General features: G+C 56.1%; 1 protein-coding gene across 4 annotated transcripts in view; it reads left to right on the top strand.

Annotated features, from left to right (window-relative positions):
• The window catches only part of LOC133763168 (F-actin-monooxygenase MICAL2), a 138,873-nt gene extending 129,372 nt beyond the window's left edge, over nucleotides 1–9,501 (top strand). For 2 of the 4 annotated variants that reach the window (XM_062196490.1, XM_062196489.1), the window contains 5 exons: nucleotides 1,564–1,671; nucleotides 2,576–2,762; nucleotides 4,312–4,400; nucleotides 5,650–5,752; nucleotides 8,268–9,501. In XM_062196490.1, coding sequence (XP_062052474.1) covers nucleotides 1,564–1,671; nucleotides 2,576–2,762; nucleotides 4,312–4,400; nucleotides 5,650–5,752; nucleotides 8,268–8,308 — 528 coding nt within the window. In that variant the 3' untranslated portion in view covers nucleotides 8,309–9,501. Of the gene's footprint in view, nucleotides 1–1,563; nucleotides 1,672–2,575; nucleotides 2,763–4,311; nucleotides 4,401–5,649 lie in introns of all 4 variants that reach the window. The other 2 variants (XM_062196487.1, XM_062196488.1) reach the window with 2 other exon arrangements.
• The last annotated feature ends 12,391 nt before the right edge of the window (nucleotides 9,502–21,892 follow it).

Here is a 21,892-nt window from a genome sequence, read left to right as displayed (position 1 = left end):
CAGGGTCTGGGGATCAGGCACGTGTTTCCAAGGATCACCTGCTGGACGTATTGGCCTCCTTCCCCTACGAGGAGCCTGTAGTGTTGCCAGGGTGACCTCTCAGAGATGATGGGGAGCAAGCTGAGGTTGGCCGAGGGGCGTGTGAGGATGAGCCTTGCTCAGTTTGAGCCCCTTCCCCAGCTCCTGGACATACTGGTGGGGAGCAGGGGTTTTGTAGATGCTCTCAGGAGCTCAGACGCCCACCATGCAACATCAGGCCGTGCTTTCCGGGGTCCATGTGGCCCTGCTGCCTCCCCCACTCTAAGATGGCCTTGCCCAGCACCTGCTCTGCAACCTGCTGCAAGCTCCCCGCCTGCTCCGTGTACTTGCTCAGGGCACCCCGTCGGCCACACCCTCCCAGATCTGTGGTCCTGCTGGAGGGACTCAAGCCAGCCGCAGACCTCATGCCCTGGGGACCCCCTAGCTGCAGGGCAGGCCGAGGCAGGGCACCAGGACTTAGGTCATCTTGGCCCAGCCCTGCTGCTAAGCACCAGGCAGTGAGACATCCCTTCCCTCGCTCAATCCTTCCCACAAATCCACAAAGCACATACAACTATCTGTTTTACTGCAGCAGTTCAAAGCTTTGTGCCAGATCTGAGAGGTCCTTAGTGGGTCTGTGCAGGGCCCACAGCCCACTAGGCAGTGACCCATAGCTATCTAGACAGGAGGGCTTCCTGGAGGAGGTGACTGTGGTTTAGCTGTCTTCCTGGGAGGACTGGGTTCCTCACTGTTTTCTTTGCCTTGCTTGACTTCTCTGTCTCACAGACTTCTGGAGGCTATGGGGACGCAGGTGCAATGCTGGGAGTCACTGAGCCTGAGCAGTGTTGGTTTTCCCAGCCTCTGATGAGAAAGCCTGGTGTGATGGCCCCTGGTCTGGGAGTTGGGAGACCAGAGTGCGGTCCTGAGTCGCCCACGTGTTCGCTAAGTGGCTTCAGATAGAGCCTTGCCCCTCTTGGAGATCCATTTACCCTATCAGTGCCATAATAAGCTCAATAACTTCCCAAAGGCCTCACGTGGATGTGGTTCCAGACCCCTCCCCTGGTTCACCCAAGGCCTGGGAGGGTTTCTTTTTATATTCTCCGTATCCCAGGTTTTGTTAAAATACACATAAACACAAAATTCGCCTTCATGGCCATTCTGGAGAGTACAGTATAGAGGAAGTAAACACGTTCATAAGGTGTGCAGCCATCCATCTCCAGAACCTTCTCATCCTGTGACGCTGAAACTCTGTACCTGCCCCAGCTCCTGCCCCTCACTGCTCTCCTGGTCTCCATGGCTCTGGCGCCTCCAGGGACCTCCTGGGTGCAGCGTTTGGCCATGGAGTTTTATTTCTCTCCTTTTCCCCATGTCCAGAATGCCTGCGCTGAGCTCCCCCTGGCTGGTCTCACCTCTCCAGGGCTGTCGGGTGTTGTGTGCGTGGAAACCTGGAGCCCTGTCCCATGTCCAGCCTGTTGGCGGTTTCTCTCTGGGTGCTAACGGGCCTCTCCCTTTGTCTCTGTCCCCTCTGCCTCCGCTCTTGCTTAGCTGACGGTAGGGAAAGTGTCCAGCGGAATAGGGGCTGCCGCCGAAGTCCTGGTCAATCTGTACTTGAACGATCACAGACCCAAGGCGCAGGCCAGCTCTCCAGACCTGGTAAGGCTGCGTCCCCCTCCGCCACCACCCGCAGGCACTGGCTGTGGCCTGTCGGGATGGGCTCGCGGGCCACGGAGGATGGCCGGGCCCCCAGAAGGCTCCTCTGCTGGGGAGCCAGGGGGCGCTGAGGACAGGCACGGGCTGGACCAGGGCAGAGACTGGAGGGAGGCTGCATTTCAGGTCCTTCGTGGGTTATTTCCAGGACGCCCCTGCTCTCTCTGGCCCCAGTCTGGCAGTTGGCGCAGCCGGACGTCCTGTACTGCTGGGGCCCAGTGTCCAGGGATTGAGAGACAAGCAGTGCAGCCACATCCCTTTCCATTGATGTCTCCCTTCAACGCCCCATCGCCAGTGACAGCAGCTCATGTTCTGTCGGCTTCCTCCTGGCACCTTCCCCAGGAATCACCAAGGTTTATTCCTGCCCTGGCCCTCCCTATCCTGCCTAGTAACTGTGAGATGCAGCCTGTCTGTGTCCCTGTTCGAGAGCGCAGCCGGCACCATGCGCTTCCTTTGCCTCACTGAAGTCCCTACAAGGATGCATCACACATCCCCGGTGCAGCCGGGTCAGTGACCTTGCTCAGAGCAGCGGACTCTGGCCCCAGGCATGGATCCCCAAGACGGCGTCCCTGGACAGGCGTGTCTGTGAGCGATGCCCACTCCATCACCCCAGGCAGCCTCACTCCCACCCTGAAATCAGAGCAGCCAGCCTGTGGAGGGATGGGGGCCCCCCGCAGAGTGGGCTCTGTGTTGGGCGTGCATCTCACACCCCTCACTCTTAGCTGTACAGACACGAGCAGCAAACAGCCCACAAGTTCCCTGTGGTTCTGTTTGAAGTGTCCTACAGCCTGAGCCTGGCGTTTGAGTCCGTGTCTGCCCTAACTCCCGGCTCTTCCCTCCCGACCCCCAGGAGTCTATGAGGAAGGCGTTTCCCCTGAGCGTGGGCGGCAGTGACACCTGCTACTTCTGTAAGAAGCGCGTGTACGTGATGGAGCGGCTGAGCGCCGAGGGCCACTTCTTCCACCGCGAGTGCTTCCGCTGCAGCGTCTGCGACACCACCTTGCGCGTGGCCACTTACGCCTTCGACTGTGACGAAGGTAACCCTGGTGGGCCTGGACAGCACTCGCTCGTGGCCTTGGCCTGGGCTCCCCACCCCTCTGCGGCCTCTGGGCCACCCCACTCTTCCTTAGCAGGGAGTGTGATATCATCAAGCAAGCTGTTTAAGGAAACTGGGAGCCCCTGCTAGAGAGAAAGGCCACCCGGAGCTTAAAGGAAGGGAAGCCATGGGCACCTGCAGTCTACGAGGCACTAGGGGGCATCTAATGTGTGCTGAGGCTTTGTATACCTCATTTTTCTGTTAGCCTCGCCACCCTCCATGGTCCCTGTGTAGTTGAGAAACTCAAACCTGATAACCTATGTGACGTGCTCAGCGCAGCACCTGGCCCGCTGTAGAGGTCTAATAAATGATGGCATGCTAATGCTATTTTCAATTATATATTATAAAAATAACTGTAATAATCACACCCCCTCTGATGGGTTGCCAGCCAGTGAAGGACTCACACTGGCTAACGTGAGTGATCATTTTCTAACCTTCAGCGCTTGTCATTTGCCACAGCGTCGTAACGAGTAGCAGGCTAGCATCATGCGTGCAGTTGCCTGCCTTCAACCTAAACTGCCTGGGTTCAAATCCGGGCTGTGGCACTTCCTCGCCACATAACCACAGACCTATGGCTGGCCTCTTGGGTCCTCAGTTTCCTCATCTGTAAACTGGGGGTGACAGCAGTGCACGGTTCAGGAGGGGACCGTGAGGGTCGCTGAGCGAATTCCTGGGAAGCGTGCGTAGTCCTGCCTGGTGCACAGCAGCAAGGCCTGGGTGGTTTCCATCCAGCAGCAGTGAGCGGGGAGGGCTTACTTGCAAGGTGCCCCGTGGCCCTACACTGTGGTCACTGCCTCAGTGTGTGCCCCGCCCGGGTCTCCTCCTCCCCATCACGGCCGCCATCTGCCCTCGGGGAGAAAGATGGAGGGCGCTGATACTCAGAGCTGTCTGTTGTGCCACCCAGCAGCTGATCTGGCAAAGAATCCAGGCTTCCGTTGCCATGAGGATTTTCTGAGGATTGTGGGCCGGGCCTTGGGAGCCCCAGCTGGGGCAGCAAAGGATCCAGCTGCCTTATCTCAGGCTCCTTTTTTTTTTTTTTAAGACTTATGTATTTATTTGAAAAGCAGAGTTACACAGAGAGAAGGAGAGACAGAAAGAGGGCTTCCATCCACTGGTTCATGCCCCAGTTGGCTGCAACCGCCGGAGCTGCACCAATCTGAAGCCAGGAGCTGGAGCTTCTTCCGGGTCTCCCACGTGGGTGCAGGGGCCCAAGGACTTGGGCCATCCTCTACTGCTTTCCCAGGCCATAGCAGAGAGCTGGATCAGAAGTGGAGCAGCCAGGTCTTGAACTGGCGCCCGTATGGGATGCCAGCACTGCAGGCAGTAGCTTTATCCGCTACGCCACAGTGCTGGCCCCTCAGGCTCCTTCTTCAAGGCAGGTGGCAGAAGGCATTTCCCTGGCTTGAGACATCAGAATTGGGCTTGTTTCCATCGTTGGCCTCTGGCTGACCGGAGGAAAACTTGGTGTGCATGTGTGTTTCTTTTTCCAGGCAAGTTTTACTGCAAGCCCCACTTCATTCATTGTAAAACCAACAGCAAGCAACGGAAGAGACGGGCCGAGCTGAAGCAACAGAGGGAGGTATGTGGTGTTTCAAAAGCGCTGGTCACATGCAGAGGAGCCCTTGATAGAAGAAGGGTTTGCAAGGGTGCCTTGAAGCCAGGCCAGCTCTCCTGGCCCTGGGGGTGCTGACACTACCCCCAGAGGAGCCATTGAGCATCTGCTCCCTGGGGTGGAAGGTCCCTTGGCCTCTGTGTCTTAGCTGACCTCTGGGGTCTGTGGCTAGCAGGCGTCTTCTAAAAAAGCTGAGAAGAGCTCGCCCTTGTGCCAGGGATGGGATGGCCTGTTCAGTCACAGAAAAACCTCAGGGCCCCTGCATGCTGGAGGCTCACCGGCCACAGGCCGCTGCTTGCAGGAATGTCCGGTATGGGGCCAACCTTCTGCCCTTCCCAAGCCATTTCCTGGGCTCTTGCATGGCAGCAGAGCCATCTGTGCGCTGTATTTATAGGCAGTCTGTGATAGCGCCCCCTCTGGTGGCTCCTAGCAAATACCTTCTGCCCGACTTAAATTACCAGCAGCGAAGACCCACAATCTAAACCGCGTTCCTGATCCCGTGAGTAACATAGGCTCAATGTAGAAAAACAGGGAAATTAATAAAAGAGTATAAAAAAGGAAAGTCACGTCACCTGTCATCGCTTTAGCCTTGAGGAAACCACGTGAAATTTTCGTACTGTCTCCTCCCAGACTGGTCTCTAGGTGAACATACCTGAACCTCGTTGGAACCCTTATCACGACAGCTTTGTATCTTCCTCTGTCCATTAACAGGCTGTGAAGAGCAGTTTTCCACGACATTAAATGTTCTTTGGAAGGATGTTTCTTTAGTGCACAGGAAAGATCCTAGGGATTGATGTCCCTGGTCCCACACTGTTGGACGTTTGTGTTGTATGATACTTTGTCCGACAGGTATTTTTGCAGTGAACATCCTTGTACCCGCGTCTTGACATGTAGTTCAAAGCACTACTTGGTATCTAGCATTAGAAGTAGGATGGCTGGTCAAGTGCCTGGTATCTGAAAACTCAGGAACCCCTGTGGTCGGTTCGTTTGCACGCTCCCCTCCCCCCACCCAGAAGAGCTGTGCCTGGATTGAGCACCACCTTTGGAAGCGAACTGGACCTGAGATTTTTCAGGGTGCAGGGGCTGCTGGCAGAACCCACAGTCAGCCCGGCTCCCTGGGTGTCGTCTCCCTAGTCTGCTTTGTTGCAGGGGCTCCTGCGTAAGGCTTGAGGACTAAAAGCCCTCCCTGTGATCTCTTTCTCTGTCTGTCTCTCAGGAGGAGGGCACGTGGCAAGAGCAGGACACCCCTCAGCGAGACACGCCCACCGAAAGTTCTTGTGCAGCGGCCGCCATCGGCACTCCAGAAGGCAGCCCCCCAGGTATCTCCACCTCCTTCTTTTGGAGGGCGCTGGCCTGGCCCCTCAGGCTGCCAGGGGCCCTGCTCGACATCCCCCGGGGCCTGCTTAACTGGATTCGGGGACTCCTGCGCGCCGTTGGCCTCCATGTCAGGGACAATGCTCACAACTACTGCTACACGTACGAGCTCCTGAGCCTGGGGCTGCCACTCCTTTGGGCGTTCTCCGAGGTGCTGGCCACCATGTACAGAGAGTCCGAGGAGTCCCTGGAGAGCCTCCGAAGCTGGGTGCTCAGGTGCATCCCGGCCAAGCTCCATTGACCCACCCGGCTGCCCGGAGTATAGATGGCAGCACGGGTGCCCCGTGCCGTGGCTGTGGCTGGGAAGCCTAGAGTTTGTCCTTCACCTGTTTAGCTCAAAGCCAAAGAGTTTCACACTGGCCGCCTCTGCCTGGCCTCGTTAGGGGGAACACCCGCTCTCGGTGCTAGGCCAGGGACGACATGAAGGATGTTTTTTATAGCTTTTTACATTTTTTGTACCAAAGCGAGCCATATTTCTGGGTTTACATTTCAATTTTTTAACTTTTAATAAGCCAAGAGGGCTTTTTTTTTTTTTTTTCTCTATGAGTATCAATTTGGCTAGACATGGGTTTGAAGTTCATTACCGGTTTTTCAAGTCACTTCAGCAGTGCAGTGCGTTCGAGTGGCCACTGCCTGCAAAGTGATCGATCTGGGCTTCGACAGACACAGTCGTGTGCCACCTCCTGAACGGTGCCTTTCCGTCTACGTGCCTGGGTGTCACCTGACTATAGGAGCCAGTTGTTTGCAGTGTGAAAGCGGTATCCTTCGGCAAGAAAAGAACACAAGGCAGAACAGAATTAAACCTACAAAAGCACACGGCAGGGTGTGGTTGTCCCTTGTCTGTCCTCCTTTTGTTTTGAAGTCAAATAGTCGCTCAGAGGTTTTTCCCTGCAAGCAATGGGAAAACCCTGGGATTCAACCACACTGCTACCGGCACGCCTTTTCCCTGCCCCACCGTGGGCACTGTGCTGAGAGCCCCTGGGCCCCAACCATGGAGCACTCCCCGGGGGCATTTTAGCCCTGGGGCTCCCCGCCTGGCCCTGCAGCCCAGCTGCAGGCTGAACCGAGGTCATTCAGGGTCCGTCACAGCCAGGCTGAGTGGAGTGGAAGATGCTGCCCTCTCCCATGGTGCCCTCTGAGCCTGCGGGTGTGGTTCGCACCCCAGGCTGCTGCGAGGCAGCATAGCTTACAGATGTAGTCCACTCAGCTGCTGTGCGTACTGGATCCAAGCAGGCAGAAGCCATTTTCACACTGCCTGGGCAAAGGAACGTGACTGACCTCCGGAGAGAGGCTCTGCCGTACCCTGAGCGGCAGGGATGGCTGGGCATGCGAGCTTCTGGTTGGCTGATTCAAGAGCAATTGCGCTATTAAGGGCAAAACTGAGCCCCGGTCCCACCAGCGGTCTTTGCTGTGGGTATCCGCACGAGTCCTCAGCTCTCCCCACTCCACTCTGCCGGGTCGTGCACAGCTGCAGGGTCCGTTGAGCAATCGAGAGGCTGATAGAGGAAGGCCTCCAAGGGGGCTCCCCATGTCCATACTTGCAGGGCCCAAGATAGCACCATGTGGTTGTTATCATAGAGAATCCTCTAGATTAACAAGGCGGGCAAGCCCGGCATGTGTGCAGAGCCAGAGCTCCTGGGGAGAAAGGGCTGGGGAGGCTGTGTGTCCACGCACACGTCCTGCAAGTCCTCAGGAAGAACGGGCATGGCCTTGGCCGAGCCCGTGGGAACCAGAGCCTCTGTTCTTGTTGGAACTGCACTCAGTCCAGTGACTTGCCCTGTGCCCTGTGTTGTCCCGGGTTTTTGCTAGGATTTTAATGTCCAATGTGTCGGGAGGAGCCCTTGATAGCTTTTATGTTTCATGATAAGAAAGTATACTTTTGAGGGCGTGACATGAACAGCCATGTGGTTGAGACTATCATCCGCTCAGGGTGGGCTGAGATGTTTTCTGGAATGTTCCATGCAGCCTAAGTGGAATCTTTTAAGAATGTATTCAAAGGCCCCAGGGAGACTGGTTTGCATTACTCTGGCAGACAGGGTGTGCCGGTCACAAGACTGAGACGTCTGTATGTTCTGAGAACTGGAACCTCCCTGGTGGGCAGACCCAACACGGGGTGGGTCCTGAGGGGAGACCCTCGAAGCCTGCACCATGTATTGGAGAATGCACATGAGACCCTAGAATAAAACGGGGCCGGAGGGGCTATGGAGGGCCGGGTGTTCTGAAGGCGTCTCTGGCTCCCCATGGAGGAGGGTTGGCGACATGCCAGCCACACGTCGATCAGTAGCTGGGCCGCCGCGGGAAATGTGACTTCTCTGGGGGGCGTGTCTTCTGTTTTAACAGTTGCCTTATTTGCACTTGCACTGCCTTCTCAGATTGTCACTTGTTTTCTTCCTTCCCGCCTGCACTGAATTCTCTTTTCTGTCTTTCTCTCTCCTTCCAACCTTACACTGTGGCCGTCAGTTCGTTTCAGCCTCCCAGTGCTCCACCCACTTCTTGGCTGACCCACTTCCGCTCTGAGGTGACTGGTTTTCTTGCCGATTTTCAGAGAGTGGTACTAACCCCTAACCCGCTGCCTGCACCTGTTCTCCCCGCCACCGGTGGTACTGGTTGCACTAACTGTGAGTGTCTTGCATACTAACGGACTCATTCAGTGGCATGGTTGGGTAACAGCGTGGGGTAGTGTCCAGCCCAAACACCCGTATCCTGGTTCCACTGCCCTGCAGCCAGCAGCCCGGTCCTCGCCAAGTGCATGCCCTGCCTCTCCTCTGTTCCCTGGGCCAGTCTCCGTGCCTGTTTCCCCACCTGTGCCTGCACAGCCTCGTACCTCATTGGGGGGGTTAACCCTGATTGTGAGACAGAACCGCATAGGGAGGTCTTCTTCTCCTTAGAAATGATGCTTTGGTCTAGCAGCCACCAAAAAAGCTCGTGCGTACCTGCCTCTTCTCCCTCTGCCTTTGAGATAAATACACATCAAAGCCGTGGGTGACTCTTCTAGGAGGGGTTTGACCCACATTCCGTGTTCTCAGGATGGAATCACGGTGATTCTAGCAAATCCTTTCTTGCAGCCGGCCCTAGAGCCCAGGGTTTTGCTGTGGTGCTTCCTGTCTGCCTTGGCACGTAACTCCCCGGGACCCTCCCCCAAGAGCAGACACCATCAGGCAAGAATGGCTTTGGGAGATGACTCAGCCCGACCCCAGGCCTGCCGCCGCCAGTTTTAAGACCCCTGTGGCTCTGTTTAAAGCATACTTTCTTGCTGACCCCCTCGCTGGAGCAGCAGTCTTTGACGAGAAGCAACACACCAAGTAACCCTGGAGCTGTTGTAGGCCAGGCCTCGTGGTGTCTGTCTCGCACGTGCCCAGAGCTATCCCAGCCTCCTGGCCTGTCCAGCCCTGCATGTTGCATCCTTGCCGCGTGTGTGTGCAGAGCCTGGCCAGTACCAAGTCGTTGCTCTTGTCCTGTCTTCTCTTTCAGAGTCTCCCTCCCCTTCTAGAATGTCAACCAAAGAGTGCCCTCTCCCCTCTGCCTCTGCTTAGCTAGCCTCCCCATCTCATCACAAGGCATGTCCATGACCTTGGGTAATCATTTACAGTGCCACACAGAACCCTGTATTTTGCACACGGCAAACAATGTCTAGCTTTATTTATGGTATTTGATGCTGTAAATGAAAAATAAATATGGTTCTTTATAAAGCTCATTGTTTCCTCTCTTCTTTGCCCGGGGCAGCTTCTTAAACCTCCAACATGGGGACTGGTTTAGGGGGTTCGTGTTCCCTAAACTGCTGGCAGGACCTGCACTTTGGCGACCCGGGACTCTCTGGGGCTGCGCTGGGGGCACTTTCAAAGGAAATATTACCCAGGGGTAATATTTGGAAAACATCGCCCATGCTCCTGGGCCAGGCTTTGCGGTCTCTGTCTCGAAAACTCATTGTACTTGGCTGTTCTAGGTGCTGGGCATACTGGGTGAGGGTCTCAGAACATGTCTGTGTGGAGAGCTCCCTGTACCTCTTCCCCACACACACACACCCGAGCCCACAGCCCCATAGCAGCTCTACCTGTAAACTCTGTACGATTCAGGCTCCTCTGTAGCAAAGGTCGATCTTGAACATTTCAGGCTGGCCCAGCTGAGTGCTGGATGGAAGGCAAGGAGGAAGGACTGGACATTGGTGTCAGAGTGGCAGTGGGCACACAGGCGTGCTCATCCACAAGAGATCTAGAAGACCTGCCCTGCCTGACAGAGGTTCAGGTCATTCGGCATCTTACGTGCTGATGCTTACTCCATGGGGCCACTCTGAGTACAGCTCCCAGGGATGGATTTGAGGTCTCCCTCAGCTAGCCTGGGAAGTGCCTAAGAAGGCTGCCCCTCTGCCTTTCCAGGGTGGGCGTCTGCCTTCACCAGCCTACATGTAGCTGGTATAAAAAGTTACCTGTGAACTTCGTGAGTGCACTTGTACTGTCGCAGGTGCCTTTCTGGGGCCCTGGCCTCCAATCCCTGCTGCTGGCACATGGGTCTGCCTTCAGCGCTGCTTACATGACTGAGGGTCCTGTACTCTTGCCCAGATGAGCTATGCTTTCCTCCCACTCAAGGACACATATCACGGTCTGGAAGTCAGGTGCTGTGTTGGGCCAGTGAGTTATTCAACAGTTTGTCCTAGGCACCTTAAGAGGGAGCCACACAAAGTCCCCTTACCTCCCTGCATCTTTGATTAGGCATCCAGTCTTGCTGGACTAGACCTGATTTGTTTATCTGTGCACGTGCTCGTTTGTTTGTTCAACCAATATTGACTGAGCGGTTACCATATGCTGAGAATACAATAGGGAATGAATCAGACAAAAATCCCCCACTCGATGGAATTTACAGTTTGGCTTTGGGCTTTTTGTTTGCAGTTGGGTTAAAGCAACATTTTCCAATCGTAGCGCCCCAAGAGGTGCTTCCTAAATAACGGGCTCAGGGTCGCAAAGTTTGAGAAACGCTGTATACCGATCTCACAGTCCTCCTGGGCCTTGGACAAGCATGAGATTCATGAGCACGGTAAGTCCTCAGGAGTCGTCCAGCAAAGAAGCTTAATTAACTTTGCTCAAGTCCAAGTTCCTTACCTACTTGATCTTTTTTTTGTTATTGTTGTTTTCAGAATTTTTTTTGATGATGCAGTCTACATAAATAGGGCTTCCCAGGGTATTATTTTATTAAGACGTATTTATTTGACAGTTAGAATGGGTGGTGTTGGGTTGGAGAAAAAGCTTCCATCTGCTGATTCCCTCCCCAAATGGCCACAATGACTTATGCTGGGCCAGGCTGAAGGCAGGAGCCTGGAACTCCATCTGGGCCTCCCACATGGGTAACAGGGGCCCAAGCACTTGGACCATCTGCTACTGCTGCTTTCCCAGGTGCATTAGCAGGGAGCTGGATTGGAAAAGGGGCAGCTGGGACTCTAACACCAGCACTTCGACCTGAGATGCTAGCATTTCCAAGCCATTGCTTAACTGGCTGAGCCCCAACACAGCTTACTATTCTTTTTTTTTTTTTTTTTTTTTTTTGACAGATAGAGTTAGACAGTGAGAGAAAGAAACAGAGAGAAAGGTCTTCTTCCGTTGGTTCACCCCCCAAATGGCCGCTGTGGCCAGCACTGCGCCGATCCGAAGCCAGGAGCCAGGCGCTTCTCCTGGTCTCCCACGCGGGTGCAGGCGTCCAAGCAAGCACACTCGGGCCATCCTCCACTGCACTCCCGGGCCATAGCAGAGAGCTGGCCTGGAAGAGGAGCAACCGGGACTAGAACCTGGCGCCCATATGGGATGCTGGTGCTGCAGGTGGAGAATTAGCCAAGTGACCCATGGCGCCAGCCCCAGGCTACTACTCTTTAATCCAGAGACTAGGTTAAAGACTGAAAAATATTTAAGTAACATAGAATTAAATATTAAATAGAATTAAATATTTATTATACCATGGAATGATAGCTTTCTAAGCTTTAAACCTCTAATAGAAAAAAAAACTAAGAAAAACATATTTTTAATGAAAATGAAAATATTAAATAGACTAGAGAAAATCAGAATTAAACGTAATGACATGGGGCCAGTATTGTGGCATAGTGGGTAAAGCCATCGCCTGCAATGCCTGTATCCCACATTGGTGACAGTTCAAGTCCCGGCTGCTCCACTTCTGATCCAGCTCTGCTAATGCACCCAGGAGAAGCAGCAGAAGATGGCCGAAGTCCTTGGGCCCCTGCATCCACGTGGGAGACCAAAAAAAAGCTCCTGGCTCCAACCTGGCTCAGTCCTGCCTGCTGTGGCCATCTGGGGAGTAAGCCAGTGGATAGAAGATGTCTCCCTCCCTTTCCCTCTCTCCTCTCTCTCTCTCCCTCCCTCCCTCTCGCTCTTCCTCTCCCTTCCCCTCCCCTTCTCTTTCTCTGTAACTCTGCCTTTCAAATAATTTTTTTTTAAATGTAATGACAAAGAAGTTTATTGCCATGGTCTTCAAACCATTCATTTTTTTAAAAAAGATCTATTTATTTATTTATTTAAAAGAGTTACAGAGGCAGAAGCACAGAGTGAGTGAGTAAGGTCTTCCATCTGCTGGTTCACTCCCCAGATGGCCACAATGGCCTGAGCTGCACTGATCTGAAGCCAGGAGCTTCTGCTGGGTCTCCCATGAGGGTGCAGGGGCCCAAGAACTTGGGCTGTTTTCTACTGCTTTCCCAGGCCATAGCAGAGAGCTGGATAAGAAGTGGAGCAACTAGGACTTGAACCAGCGTGCATATGGGATGCCAGCACTGCAGGCAGCCCCAAAACATTCATTTTAAATAGGTGTTCCCTGGCATCTCACGCTGTAGAGGATCAATTTATATTCACTGATTGTCCAGTGATAAATAGACAAAGACTGTGAAAAATAGTTCATACTTAAGCAAATTTTAAAAAGTAAATGCCAGACAGAAAAAGGCAAGCATTTGCAAAAATGTCGTTGCGGCAGTTGGGCGTCTCCAGCTCTAGTGTCCACCTCCATCCCTGATTTTCCCCTGAAACGGTCCCTGCCTTTGGTCTTCCCCATCCATGGAAATGGCTAGCCCCTTTTTCCTGCTCTCATCCCAAAATCCTTGGAGCCATTCTCAACTCTGCATTCTCTCTCTGTCTCCTCTGTCTCCTCTCTCTCTCTCCCTCTCGGCCTCAGCCAGCGTGTGTCTCCCTGAGATATCCCAGCAGCCTCTGAACAAGGCCTCCCTGCTACCCCCTCCTCCCTTCAACCGCAGCTGACGTGGAGTAGCCCCTCCCCGGGAACTCACTGCTGCTCTCCAAGCGTATACGTGCCAGCAGGAGGAAGGCATTGCACGGGCTGCAAGGGCTCTGTGGGGTCTGGCCCCCGTGCTCTCATCCCCACCTTCCCTTCCTCACACACACTGTCCCAGCCACACTCTCTGCCCTGGGCCTTGGCACCAGCTGCTCCTCTGGCCACAGCAGCCTCGCAGTACCCCACAGCTGACCCCTCCTATGGTGAAGGTCCCCTCTCGGCCCTCCCCAGCCACTCGCTCCTCCCACACTCAGAGGTCTCTGCCACCTGCAGGGACCCTGGGTCACACCCTCCTCCCGTGCGTGCACTGTGTGTTTACATTTTTCTTGTTGGAATGTATGAGGCCAGGATTTTCCTGTTTCTTTTGAACACTTACGTAAGCCCAACAGGTAGAGCGGTGCTTGGCACATAGTAGGCCCTCAGTAGATGTTTGTGGAATATACGCCCGCTGGCTTGGACCCCAGACCAGGGAGCAGGCGGCCTCTGGGGCTGGGGAAGGGCGTGCTGGTCTCCAGCCTCCTCGAAGGAGGGAGATGGTGAGGACGAGGTTGACATGAGCCCTTTGATTTTGAGAAGGGGGTTTGGTTGTGCTTCCATTTCGCCTTCTCAGGAGCGACATCTTCAAGTCCATGTCTTGGCAGAGTCTGGCCCACACAGTGGGTCAGGACTGAGGCTGGCAGCAGAGAGTGGCTCCAGAGGGCCCTGGAGCACCAGTCTCCAGCTCTGGGCCTCTCAGCTCAGGGTCGCACAAGACCTCCCTCAGCTCCCTACTGTCCCGGGCTTGGGGGTCCTGACACAGGAATCCAGAGTGATGTCAATTCGGGTGTCAGGTCTGAGACGCGTGGTAGGGTGGGGAGTACACCACCCACCCCCTCCCCAGGCCAGAGGATGGGGCTGAAGCTCCCTCTGGGGCACTATGCCGAGGCAGGTGGGTGGCTCAACTTGGCTCTGACCCCCTGAGTCCCATCATCCGTAAGTGCCTGGAACAGAGACCCAGAGAGACTGCCTGCAGAGCAGTGCCTCAGGGCATCAGGGGACCCAGCCCTTATAAAGATGCCGCCTCCTCAACTCTGTGGGTACCAGAGGCTCAGCGCTCCTCCATGCAGCCCATACCGGGCCCAGCCAGGCCAGGGCCCGATCCCTGGCTCGGGGACCACATCAGGGACTTGCGGCAGTGCCCACCACCCCCTGTCTGCCCTGAGAGAGCAGCAAAGGGGTCATTCACTCAGAGAGGATTGAGCTGCTGCCTGGCCTGGGGGCCCAAGCAGGAGAAGCCCCCCTCCCCCGGGCTCCTGCCTTTCATACTCCACTGGGTTGTCACTGGGCTGCCTTCACTATGGAGACTTGGAGTTCTCCCCGCCCACCTACCATGTGGGTGTGGCTCAGAGGTGGCAGCAGGGAGGAAGGGGTGGGGGAGCCAGGGTCCAAGAACTAAGACTCCAAAGCTGCTGCTCTCAGCATAGGAAACGAAGCCTCTGTGTTGCTACAGAGCCTGCAGAGCTGTGGGAAAGACCCCTACCCCATGAAGGGGACCCTGGAGCTCAGAGGGGCCATTCCATGAGGGCCGCTGCCAGGTCCTGAGCCTGGCTGGGGCTGGCTGAGGGCTATGGAAGGGGCTTCAGCCTGACCCACCTGAGCACCTGTCAGAGGCTGGGGATTCCCTCTGCTTTGCACTTAGTTAAGTCTTGGTCTCTGCCCTAGGCTGCAGCCAGTAGTGCTGCCTGCCCTGGTTCGGGGCAGCGGAGGCTGTGGCTGTGTGTGCACACACCCGCACACAGACAGGCACCTGGCAGGGGTACAACAAAGCAGGGCAGCAGCGCCCCAGGGCACACAGCGGGCCCAGGGTGACCCACCGGGGCATTCGTCTCCTGAAGATCCCTGGACGCTGCACCCCAGGAGCCTGCCCCAGGTCACTCAGGAGCCTCAGGATGGCAGCGGCTCTGTGCAGAGGACCTGGTGCTGGCACAGAAAACGCTCCCCGCAGAGCAGCTGTCACAGCCCTGGCAGTGGGTAGAGGGACACTCCCCAGGGCCTTGCCCTGCTGCTGGGGGTGGGGTGGGGTATTCCCACCCTTACAGCCCACCTTCCACGAGGTGAGGGGACTGCCATGGGCTTGGTACCCCCCACGCGTGTGCTTGAGCTCAGAAGTGCTCCGCCTTCTGCTCCCCCAGAGTGGAGTCCTGCAAACTACATTTCCCAGGCTCCCTTGCAACTGGCTTCCTGTTGGGTTGGCTTCTGGAAGCACTGGTGGGAGATTGAGGGGGAAACAAGGGAGAAGCTCTGGACGCTGGTGACCCCAGCCTTCCCCTGTCCCTCTTGCCAGTGGCTGCCTGCTGGGGCCCGCCTGTGGGCTGCCTCCCGGGCCCGCCCACCCCTGTGGCTTTCAGCTCTTCCTGTACCACTGCGCTCCTTGCCTGTGCTCATGCTCTCTGCTGAGCTCCCTGGATGGGATTCTTTTTCCTGCTCGGACCCGTTGCACTTAGCTCCACTGCTTGCTTTCTCCACTTCTGTTGTCGGACAGAAGAGAGGACAAGCCTGCAGGGGGAGTTGCTCCAAGCCCAGTGCCAGCAGGGGCCCTGGCAAGAAGGAGCTGTGTGAGTGAGCCTCAGTCTCCTTCCTGTAAAATGGGGTTAGTGGCAGGTTAATGGGGTTAATGGCAGGTTTAACACACGCTGCTTCCCCATCTCCCTCCCTGGGTGCTGGGGTGAGCGGAGGCCCCTCCAGGGTTGGGTCAGGGCTGTTCCAGCCGCAGCTCCAGGGCCGCGCTGCTTCTCCCGCCCGTGACCCTGCCGCGGGGGCCTGGCCAGGCACTTGCAGCCTCTGCATCTCATCTCCTGTCGGGGTGGGTGTCCGGCCGGTGTGCTGAGAGGATGGAGACTTGCTCGGTTCTGAGCAGACCTGCCTCCCACCAGGAGGCCGGCAGCAGCTGCTCTGGAATGTGCTGGATCTTCCCCCCTCACCCCCCTACCCCTCCCATCCTCACACACCTCCCCCTCCTGGTGTCCCCAGTCCACCCCCCTCCTTGTAGTCCTGGATTCACTCCTTTGAAGTATGAATGACTTCAGTAAGGACTAAACCTGAGAGCAGCTGGCCTGGGGGAGAGTGGAGAGAGGACCGTGTGGCTTTGTGGCACAGGGGACACACTCAGCCTGTCCCTCACTGGGCCGGCCACAGATACAACAGCACTCTAGTCCTGAAAGAGGTGCTGTCTCTGGACTCCACCCGTGCAGTGTCCTTTGAGGGCCGTGGGGATGCTGGAGGTGACGAGTGTGCAGTGTGCGTGGGCACGTGGGCGCTCAGTGAGGACTGGTGCTGCTTTTGTCACTGTCACTGCTGCTGCTCCTTTCACCAGGACCCGTACCACGGCCACCACCGCTACTGGCAGGTGCGTGTGGACAGGGACCTTCCAGGGAACTGAGAGAGATGTCAGCGGAGAGGCTGCCCCCTGGGGTGGTGCTGAACCCCACAGACCCAGTGAAAGCCCAGGGCCGGGCCCAGGCGGGTAGGAGCAGGGGAGGTGCACCTGCCTCTTGGGGTTTTGGCCTCTGCCGAGTTGGCAATGGCTTCTTTTCCACAAAGTCTCCACCTCTGGCTGCCCTTGTCTGGCTCCTGCTCTGATGTCCGGACTCTGTGAGGATGGGCACCTGGGGCCCAGCGGCAGCCATGCCCTCCACCTGCAGGGAGCCTAGGGAGCCAGGCTGAGCCCTTGCCCTTCTCCACTCTCAGTGAAAGCTCTCTGGAAGGGGGAAAGAGAAGAGTGAGACCCGAGGACATGGGAACTGGGTGTCTAGTGCCCCACAGCCCGACTCTGCTCACCCCGACTGCCTGCAGCCATCCACCCCTGCAGGCTCTCTCACCTCCGCCCTCCTCTTTGGTGTGCTCTGTCCGGAGGCCTCCTCCAGGTCACCTTAGCCACCTGCCCATGCCTCCCCCTCCTGCAACCCTCCTTCCATCCCGCAGCAGAGAGTTCCATCCAAGGCTAATGTGGCGACGCCAGTCCCCAGCTCCCCACCCTCAGGGCAGGCTCTTGGAGTGCAGCCCACTTTCTAACTTGACATTCGAGGCCCTTCTTGGCTTGGCATTGATGCCGTCATTCGCTGTTGGTCTCTCTCCAGGCCCAGACAAACGGCAGTGCCTCCGGCCTCGCCTCTGCTCCCAGATGCCAGCTCTCTGGAGCACTGCCCCGCCCTTCTCGGCTCAGATCTTACCCGTCCTCAAGCCACTTCAAATGGATGCTTTGACCCAAAGTGCCTCTGGCATGGTTGTCAGCTCTCCTTGGCCTCGTGCCTCCTTCCTGCCTCACTCTTACACAACGGTTTCCCTTCTAATGGAGAGGTTGGTAAACAAGCCTTATCTCTCCTTGGGCCGGAAAGATCCCAGAAGGCAGGAACCAGTGGGGGTCAACTCATCTCCAAGTCTGCGGCTTGGAACTGGATGGAGGAGGCGCACATGGTGTCGGAGGGATACACAGCACCGGGCATGGCTCAGACACGCACACACCTGTTCTCAGATACAAAGCCAGGTGTAGCTGGCCTCCATAGCTTCCATGGAACAAGCCTTCCAAGACTGTTCTGCTTGCAATCCTGAGAGTTAGCTGGGTGGCTCTGCTGCAGGCTTCGGGGTCGTGTTGAAGGGGAGAGGGAGAGGGCTGGGCTCCCATGGGGTTGGCTGGGTCGAGCTCTAGGCCGTAGGTTGGCTCCAGGTCTGTCCCAGGTGTCCAAATCAGGGACATAGCAGTCTTGAGGCAGCCATCTGAGACCAGCTCATTGCATGGTAATGTCACAGGGGCATAAGTAATATTAGGCCGACCCAGCGAGCTGTTTAAAGCCTCTGCTCACGTCACAAGCACCAATTTCCACTGCTCAAAGCAAGTCTCGGAGCCAAGCCTCACGGCAATGGGTCAAGGAAATATGCGCCACCCCTTGAAGCAGGAAGGACTGCGAAGTGCGGGACCAAGTGTAACTGCACAGTGAGGGAGCGGACACTAGGTGTGGCGTTCTGGAATAAAAAGCCACACGCCATGGTGCCCACCCACGGGCCTGTTGTCTCCAGACAGAATAAGCCACGCAGCAGTATCCCACTCTCTCTGTGCTTCTATTTTCTCAGCAGGAAAATGAAGACGACAGCAATGCTTTTCCCAGAGGGTTGTGTGAGGTTTAATAGACGTAAGATACAGGTCTGTGCACTTCCTGGTGTGTGCTGAGCACCCAATATAAGTAAGCGGCTACTGCTATAATTACGGCCACTATCATCATAACATCATCACCATCATTACATAGTGCGGCATCAGTTGCATTCCTCACACAGCCTCCTGTCCCCAGGGTAGACACAGGTGCACACGAGCAGGTTTGCACGTGCACCAGGGTCACAGGCTGGCAACCCACTGGCTAAGTCTGCCTGTGTCCATGTTTGGTTTGACCTGTGCAACTGGAGGCATTTTTACAGAAAAAAAAAAAAATCTGGGATTATCTTCACAGGTGATAAATACAGTTAAGGGAATAGATAACCTCTCCCAAAGAGAGTGGGTAGGATCCAAAGATGGGAGGGCCCAGGTAAAGCATGGAGCCCCTGGCATTCAGGCCTCCCCTAAAAGACTGCATGACTGAGAAGGAAACGCCAGGAAGGGAGGGGGAGGAGGTGTCCCAGGGCAAGGAGGGGCAGAGGTCAAGGGCTGCAAGGACCCCAAAGCCCATGAACTGGATTTTGCCAACAAGGAGGCCTCAGGGATGTTGTTAGGGGGAAGTTTGGGAGGAGCAGAGGCATAGATGGGATGATAGGAGATCCACAGAGACGTGGAGAGAGTGAGGGAAGCCAAGTCTTCCAGAAGATTGGGTGGGGAAGAGGAACGAGGGTGGGGACTAAGAGGAGTTTCCTGGGCCTGGCACCGTGGCTCACTAGGTTAATCCTCCGCCTGTGGCGCCGCCATCCCATATGGGCAACAGGTTCTAGTCCTGGTTGCTCCTCTTCCAGTTCAGCTCTCTGCTGTGGCTTGGGAGGGCAGTGGAGGATGGCCCAAGTGCTTGGCCACCTGCACCCGCATGGGAGACCAGGAGGAAGCACCTGGCTCCTGGCTTCAGATCGGCGTAGCTCCAGCTGTGGCGGCCATTTTGGAGGTGAACCAATGGAAGGAAGACCTTTCTCTCTGTCTCTCTCACTGTCTGTCTATAACTCTACTTGTCAAATTAAAAAAAAAAAAAAAAAAAAGGAGGAGTTTCCTGAAGGCAGGAGAGCTTCTGCAGTTGGAAATACTGGTGGGAAAGACCCAGGAGGCAAGGCAGTTAGGAACACAGGGAAGAGGAGATGATGGCTTGGAGAGGGGTGCGGAGATGGAGCCGAGTTCGAGTGAGGTCTCCTCCCTAGAAAGGAAAAAAGACACCTGCTCCAGTGGGGCCATCTCAGGGTGGCTGCTGGGTGGGTCTGGGGCTCGTGTATTCATTCAACAGGTGTTTGTTGAATAACTACCACTTTCACTCTAGACCTAGGAGAGAGGCTATAACCAAAATAAAAAAGATTGTTTTCTTAGACCTTGATAATAAAATCCCAGGGGAGTAGAGAGTGCTGAGGGCATGGGCTGCAGTGTGGAGCAGGCTGGTCACGGCAGGCCTTGGGGACAAGTGATGGTCAGCCAGAGGCGGAAGGCATGAGCGAGCGGGCGCTGCAGGAGGCATCTGGGAAGGGCATCTCCTCCTTGGAGGCAAGTCTACCCAGGGACCTGGGACAGGTGCAGGAGGAGCAGCAACTGGGTGCTATAGCTGGCACCGAGGGCGGGGGCCGTGCTCAGAGATGAGGCCACACGGCCACTGGGAGCTGTGTTCTCTGGGACTTCAAAGACCACGGTCAGGCCTCAGCTTGAACTCAGGGGGAAGTGAATCGCTGCAGGGGGACAGCAACTAGCATGATGCCACCGATGGCAGAGGGGCCCCTGCGGCTGCTCTGTCGTGGACAGACTGAGAGCGTGGGGTGCAGAATGACAGAAGGAGGGAAGTCAACCACGCTGCAAAGCTGCTGCCGTCCGTGGTAGGAGGCGGAAGTCTCCGTATCCCAGGTGGGGAAGGTGGGGGCGGGTGGAGATGCAGAGTACATTTACACGGGTTGAGTTTGATGTGTCTGTTGGACACCCTGGTGCTGACACCCAGCAAGCTGTGGTGTAGCAAAGTCTCAAACCAGTTGAGGAGCTGTCGATCTGGGAGTCGTCATTGTCTGTTAAAGCCGTGAGAGTGACAAAGAGAAGGGCTTCAGAGACAGCACCCTGGGACCTTCCAGTGTTAGGCAGTTAAAGGGAGGAGGTGAAAGGAGCCTAGGAGACTGACAAGGAGGCAACCATTGAGGGGGAGGCACCCGGAAGCTGAGGGGAGAGCTGTTTGGAAGGAGGGGTGGGCTGGGTGCGGCAGGTGCGGCAGGTGTGGCAGGTGCAGCAGGTAGGATGAGACCCGAGCTAGCAACCTGTGAGCTGCTGCGATTTTGACAACAGGCGTTCAGAGGCTGGCCCCTGGGGTGGACCATCTGGATCTTTCAGGACCCTGCTCTGCCTTCCAGATCAAATGGAAAGATGCACGAACTCGTGCCCTGCACAGGGGCTGTGCCCTAAGTGCCAGAGCATCTGGTGGGCTGCACCGAGCATGAGAAAGCTGGTCCTGGGGTGTGCAGAGGGATCCTGGGCCTGCCCCACCCCCGCCATCCCGCTCAATCCCCCGGAGGAGCAGGTGCAGTGCTGGGGCCGGTCATTCCCACCATCTCTCCAGTCCTGTTCTCCTCTTAGCAGATGAGCCCAGCTCCCCCAAGAAGCCCAAGAGCAACCTTGAGCCAGAGCATCATGCCGTGCAAGAGGGCGCCACCTCACCCCTGGCCTCCGAGTGGACCTCGGTGAGGATCAGCCCTGGGGAGGACGCGGCTGGGCAGGACGTACTGGCCGTGTGTGTCCTGGTCACCAGTGAGGACAGCAGGTACGCTCAGGCTGTGTGGGCTGGGGGAAGGGCCGGGGCTGGAGGAGCGGGCAGCATGGGAATCTGATGTTCTTACCACACACTTGCACCTCTGTGTGCGTCCTGTCTCATCCATCAAGTGGGGACAATTTCAGAGGCAGCTTGAAGACCAAGCGTGAATGGATGCAGGTGAAGTGTGTAGAGCGAGGTCCAGTGCACAGTTGGCTCTCTAGGGAAAGACTCGGATCCCACCATCTCCTCCCCAGGAGGCAGGTGTCATGCACAGTGGGTGTCAGCCGTCACAGATGGGGGTGCTTGGTGATGGGCAGGGCAGGAACATGACACCCAAAGCCCGGTGCCTGGGGGAGGGGCGGAGCTGCTTCACACCACCTGCGTGTGTCAGAGCCACCTGGACTGGGGATTCGCAGTGCAGACTCCTGCCTGTCTGGGGGTGCAGTCAGCAGCAGGGCGGAGTCAGACCGCGTTCACAAGGCCAATGCCAGTGGGTGCTGACTGCTCAGTGTCCAGTAGCCCTGAGGCTGTGGTAGTGACCAACATAAGGCCCATGCTCTCATGGAGCTTTCACCAGATAGTGGGGCAAGGAAACCATTAACGAGAAAAATACACGCGGGGGCCAGGTCGAGAAAGGTGAGGAGGGTTTGAGGAGCCTCCCTAAAGGCCATGGGCACTGCGTGTTATGAACGAGCTCTGCGTGGATTTCAGAAAAGTTTTGCACCAGAATAAGCTTGTCTTTCAATTCCATTTTCCAAGAGCTTTTTTTTCTTTCTTTCTTTCTTTTTTTTTTTTTTCTCTTTTAATTTGACAGGCAGAGAGAGAGAGGGAGAGAGAGAGAGAGAGAGATCCCATCAGCTAGTTCAAATGCCTGCA

The sequence above is a fragment of the Lepus europaeus genome, chromosome 7 (genome assembly GCF_033115175.1).
Source record: "Lepus europaeus isolate LE1 chromosome 7, mLepTim1.pri, whole genome shotgun sequence".
Classification (NCBI taxonomy): domain Eukaryota; kingdom Metazoa; phylum Chordata; class Mammalia; order Lagomorpha; family Leporidae; genus Lepus; species Lepus europaeus.
The sequence above is the reverse complement of the archived record's forward strand: the minus strand, read 5'-3'. Positions and strand labels throughout refer to the sequence as shown.